Here is a 6,000-nt window from a genome sequence, read left to right as displayed (position 1 = left end):
TATGAAAGATAGAGTGAAAGAGAAAATGGACGGAAGAGTGAGAGAGGCCAAGAGTGACAGAGAGGGCCGATCAGAAGGAATGAGATAGAGAGATGGGGAAAGAGTAGTTTTGTTCACTTTCAATCTTTTGGCATCATTATTTACAAATTAACTGTCAGCAGAATTAAAATATCCAAATGAACGGAAGTGAGATACAGTGTAGAGCTTCCTCTACATTACCCTGACAGTGTGTCCCCCACTTTATACCCAGTGTCAGCATCAAACACTCCCAGGGCAGGTACAGCATGGGTTAGATACAGAGTAAAGCTCCCTCTACACTGTCCCCATCAAACACTCCCAGGACAGGTACAGCACGGGGTTAGATACAGAGTAAAGCTCCCTCTACACTGTCCCCATCAAACACTCCCAGGACAGGTACAGCACGGGGTTAGATACAGAGTAAAGCTCCCTCTACACTGTCCCCATCAAACACTCCCAGGACAGGTACAGCACGGGCTTGGATACAGAGTAAAGCTCCCTCTACACTGTCCCATCAAACACTCCCAGGACAGGTACAGCACGGGGTTAGATACAGAGTAAATCTCCCTCTACACTGTCCCCATCAAACACTCCCAGGACAGGTACAGCACGGGCTTAGATACAGAGTAAAGCTCCCTCTACACTGTCCCATCAAACACTCCCAGGACAGGTACAGCACGGGCTTAGATACAGAGTAAAGCTCCCTCTACACTGTCCCATCAAACACTCCCAGGACAGGTACAGCACGGGGTTAGATACAGAGTAAATCTCCCTCTACACTGTCCCCATCAAACACACCCAGGACAGGTACAGCACAGGGTTAGATACAGAGTAAATCTCCCTCTACACTGTCCCCATCAAACACTCCCAGGACAGGTACAGCACGGGGTTAGATACAGAGTAAATCTCCCTCTACACTGTCCCCATCAAACACTCCCAGGACAGGTACAGCACAGGGTTAGATACAGAGTAAATCTCCCTCTACACTGTCCCCATCAAACACTCCCAGGACAGGTACAGCACAGGGTTAGATACAGAGTAAAGCTCCCTCTACACTGTCCCCATCAAACACTCCCAGGACAGGTACAGCACGGGGTTAGATACAGAGTAAAGCTCCCTCTACACTGTCCCCTTCCACTTTCCTAATGTTCTCGGTCTCTAACATGTACCAATGTTGTGTTTTTTTATGCCTTGTTCTCTCATTGTCTCCTTGCTACTCTGAATATTTCTTCCTTTATGTATCTCTTCTTTGTGTTTTCTAATTTCTATCTGATCCACATGCACTTCCTTTTAGCTCTCTACTTGTCTCTCTCTCTCTCTCTCTCTCTTTCAAGTGCTCTGTTTTGCAGGTATGTTACCTCTTTGTCTCAGTCTCCATCACTACCTGTGCCTCACTCTGTTAGTTTTGCTATCCCTCTCTCTGTCTCTCTTTCTGCCTCTCTCTTTGTATCTCTCCCAGTGTCTGTCTCAGTCTCTCTCTATCTCTTTCTCTCTGCTTCCCTCAATCTTACCCTCTCTCTCTCTCTCTTCCCCCAGCTCCTTATCTCTCCTCCTCTCTGTCTGTTTGCCTGTCCCTGTCTCTTTCACTCCCTGTTTCTATCTCTCTCCCCCCTCCATCTTACCCTCTCTCACTCTCTTCCCATCTATGTATCTCTCCTATCCATCCCTCTCTCTGCCTCTGTATCTGTCTCTCACACTCTGCCTCCCTTTGCCTCTCTTTGTGTCTCTCTCTGTCGGTCTCTGTATTTTTTTCTGCCTCTCACTCTCTGTCTCCCTTTACCTCTCTCCCTGTCAGTCTCTCTGTATTTTTACATTCTGTCTTTCTCTCACTTTCTCTGTTTATCTCTCTCTCTGTATCTTTCTCTCACTGTCTGTCTGTCTCTAATTTTCCCTCTGCCTCCCTCCCACTGACCTTCTCTGTATCTGTCTCTGCTCTTTGCCTCCCACTCTTTCTCTCTCCTTCTACCTCTCTCCCATTGTCTCACTTACTGTCCTTCTCACTTTCACTCTCAGCGTCTCAATCAATGTCTTTCTCTCTCCCTCACTAACTCTTTCTCCATCTCTCTGATACTCTTTCTCCCATTCTCTGTTTGTCCCTCATCACCCACAACCTGTCCCACGCTCCATCCCTCTCTAACTCCCTCCCTCTCTCCCTCTCTATCTCTATCTCTCTCGTCCTCTTTGTCTGCCTGTCTCCCTCTCTTTATACCGCCTCTATCTCACATTTCATCTCTATCTATCTCTCTCTCTCTCTCTGGCTCTCCCTCTGTCTGAAAAGCAGAATGGTTTTCGTTATCCTGGCAGTCCGAGAATCCACTCACTAGATCCTTGGCACTTGGATCATCCAGCGGAGTTTTGGAGAGCAGACTTCCTGACGTGTGAACCAGTTAGCGAGATCCTCCCATTCAGTCGGCCGGCTCCCGTAAATCGACAGTCTCAACTCTGCAAACTGATTGGACGAGTCGTCGAGGGAATCTGAGAATCCCTGAGAGACAGGAAACGTTTTAAATCGCAAAGATGTTTACAAGCAAGAGTGCCCCAGTCCCCTCAGGGAGAGAGATATCTGTACTCAGGTGTCTCTCAGTCCCCTCTCCCTCAGGGAGAAATCTGTACTCAGGTGTCTCTCAGTCCCCTCTCCCTCAGGGAGAAATCTGTACACTGACTGGTGTCTCTCAGTCCCCTCTCTCTCTCAGGGAGATATCTGTACACTGACTGGTGTCTCTCAGTCCCCTCTCCCTCAGGGAGAAATCTGTACACTGACTGGTGTCTCTCAGTCCCCTCTCTCTCTCAGGGAGATATCTGTACACTGACTGGTGTCTCTCAGTCCCCTCTCTCTCTCAGGGAGAAATCTGTACACTGACTGGTGTCTCTCAGTCCCTCTCTCTCAGGGAGATATCTGTACACTGGTGTCTCTCAGTCCCCTCTCTCACAGGGAGATAACTGTACACTGACTGGTGTCTCTCAGTCCCCTCTCTCTCCCAGGGAGAAATCTGTACACTGACTGGTGTCTCTCAGTCCCTCTCTCTCAGGGAGATATCTGTATACTGACTGGTGTCTCTCAGTCCCTCTCTCTCAGGGAGATATCTGTACACTGACTGGTGTCTCTCAGTCCCCTCTATCTCAGGGAGATATCTGTACACTGACTGGTGTCTCTCAGTCCCTCTCTCTCAGGGAGATATCTGTACACTGACTGGTGTCTCTCAGTCCCCTCTCCCTCAGGGAGAAATCTGTACTCAGGTGTCTCTCAGTCCCCTCTCCCTCAGGGAGAAATCTGTACACTGACTGGTGTCTCTCAGTCCCCTCTCCCTCAGGGACATATCTGTCCTCGGGTGTCTCTCAGTCCCTCTCTCTCAGGGAGATATCTGTACACTGACTGGTGTCTCTCAGTCCCTCTCTCACAGGGAGATAACTGTACACTGACTGGTGTCTCTCAGTCCCCACTCTCTCAGGGAGATATCTGTACACTGACTGGTGTCTCTCAGTCCCTCTCTCACAGGGAGATAACTGTACACTGACTGGTGTCTCTCAGTCCCTCTCTCACAGGGAGATATCTGTACACTGACTGGTGTCTCTCAGTCCCCTCTCTCTCTCAGGGAGATATCTGTATACTGACTGGTGTCTCTCAGTCCCCTCTCTCTCAGGGAGATATCTGTACACTGGTGTCTCTCAGTCCCCTCTCCCTCAGGGAGAAATCTGTACACTGACTGGTGTCTCTCAGTCCCCTCTCTCTCAGGGAGATATCTGTACACTGACTGGTGTCACTCAGTCCCCTCTCCCTCAGGGAGATATCTGTACACTGATGGTGTCTCTCAGTCCCCTCTCTCTCAGGGAGATATCTGTACACTGGTGTCTCTCAGTCCCCTCTCTCTCAGGGAGATATCTGTACACTGACTGGTGTCTCTCAGTCCCCTCTCTCTCTCAGGGAGATATCTGTACACTGACTGGTGTCTCTCAGCCCTTCTCCCTCAGGGAGATATCTGTCCTTGGGTGTATCTCAGCCCCCCCCCTCTCTCAGGGAGATATCTGTCCTCGGCTGTATCTCAGCCCCCTCTCTCTCAAGGACATATCTGTCCTCGGGTGTCTCTCAGACCTCTCTCTCTCAGGGAGATATCTGTACACTGACTGGTGTCTCTCAGTCCCCTCTCTCTCAGGGAGATATCTGTATACTGACTGGTGTCTCTCAGTCCCTCTCTCTCAGGGAGATATCTGTATACTGACTGGTGTCTCTCAGTCCCCACTCTCTCAGGGAGATATCTGTACACTGACTGGTGTCTCTCAGCCCTTCTCCCTCAGGGAGATATCTGTACACTGACTGGTGTCTCTCAGCCCTTCTCCCTCAGGGAGATATCTGTACACTGACTGGTGTCTCTCAGTCCCCACTCTCTCAGGGAGATATCTGTATACTGACTGGTGTCTCTCAGTCCCCACTCTCTCAGGGAGATATCTGTATACTGACTGGTGTCTCTCAGTCCCCACTCTCTCAGGGAGATATCTGTATACTGACTGGTGTCTCTCAGTCCCCACTCTCTCAGGGAGATATCTGTATACTGACTGGTGTCTCTCAGTCCCTCTCTCACAGGGAGATATCTGTACACTGACTGGTGTCTCTCAGTCCCTCTCTCACAGGGAGATAACTGTACACTGACTGGTGTCTCTCAGTCCCCACTCTCTCAGGGAGATATCTGTATACTGACTAGTGTCTCTCAGTCCCTCTCTCTCTCAGGGAGATATCTGTACACTGACTGGTGTCACTCAGTCCCCTCTCTCTCAGGGAGATATCTGTATACTGACTGGTGTCTCTCAGTCCCCTCTCTCTCTCAGGGAGATATCTGTACACTGACTGGTGTCTCTCAGTCCCTCTCTCACAGGGAGATAACTGTACACTGACTGGTGTCTCTCAGTCCCCACTCTCTCAGGGAGATATCTGTACACTGACTGGTGTCTCTCAGTCCCTCTCTCACAGGGAGATAACTGTACACTGACTGGTGTCTCTCAGTCCCTCTCTCACAGGGAGATATCTGTACACTGACTGGTGTCTCTCAGTCCCCTCTCTCTCTCAGGGAGATATCTGTATACTGACTGGTGTCTCTCAGTCCCCTCTCTCTCAGGGAGATATCTGTACACTGGTGTCTCTCAGTCCCCTCTCCCTCAGGGAGAAATCTGTACACTGACTGGTGTCTCTCAGTCCCCTCTCTCTCAGGGAGATATCTGTACACTGACTGGTGTCACTCAGTCCCCTCTCCCTCAGGGAGATATCTGTACACTGATGGTGTCTCTCAGTCCCCTCTCTCTCAGGGAGATATCTGTACACTGGTGTCTCTCAGTCCCCTCTCTCTCAGGGAGATATCTGTACACTGACTGGTGTCTCTCAGTCCCCTCTCTCTCTCAGGGAGATATCTGTACACTGACTGGTGTCTCTCAGCCCTTCTCCCTCAGGGAGATATCTGTCCTTGGGTGTATCTCAGCCCCCCCCCCTCTCTCAGGGAGATATCTGTCCTCGGCTGTACCTCAGCCCCCCCCCCTCTCTCAGGGAGATATCTGTCCTCGGCTGTACCTCAGCCCCCTCTCTCTCAAGGACATATCTGTCCTCGGGTGTCTCTCAGACCTCTCTCTCTCAGGGAGATATCTGTACACTGACTGGTGTCTCTCAGTCCCCTCTCTCTCAGGGAGATATCTGTACACTGACTGGTGTCTCTCAGTCCCCTCTCTCCCAGGGAGATATCTGTATACTGACTGGTGTCTCTCAGTCCCTCTCTCTCAGGGAGATATCTGTATACTGACTGGTGTCTCTCAGTCCCCACTCTCTCAGGGAGATATCTGTACACTGACTGGTGTCTCTCAGCCCTTCTCCCTCAGGGAGATATCTGTACACTGACTGGTGTCTCTCAGCCCTTCTCCCTCAGGGAGATATCTGTACACTGACTGGTGTCTCTCAGTCCCCACTCTCTCAGGGAGATATCTGTTCACTGACTGGTGTCTCTC

At 50.4% G+C, this 6,000-nt stretch overlaps 1 protein-coding gene across 1 annotated transcript in view; it reads right to left on the bottom strand.

The window, feature by feature from the left end:
• Window positions 1-1,168: 1,168 nt before the first annotated feature.
• The window catches only part of LOC144676101 (AMP deaminase 1-like), a 70,508-nt gene continuing 65,676 nt past the window's right edge, over window positions 1,169-6,000 (bottom strand). The window contains exon 8 of the mRNA XM_078536614.1: window positions 1,169-2,503. Coding sequence (XP_078392740.1) covers window positions 2,339-2,503 — 165 coding nt within the window. The 3' untranslated portion in view covers window positions 1,169-2,338. The remainder of the gene's footprint in view (window positions 2,504-6,000) is intronic.

The sequence above is a fragment of the Cetorhinus maximus genome, unplaced genomic scaffold, assembly GCF_964194155.1.
Source record: "Cetorhinus maximus unplaced genomic scaffold, sCetMax3.hap1.1 HAP1_SCAFFOLD_1354, whole genome shotgun sequence".
Lineage (NCBI taxonomy): Eukaryota > Metazoa > Chordata > Chondrichthyes > Lamniformes > Cetorhinidae > Cetorhinus > Cetorhinus maximus.
This window is presented reverse-complemented; position numbering and strand designations above follow the sequence as displayed.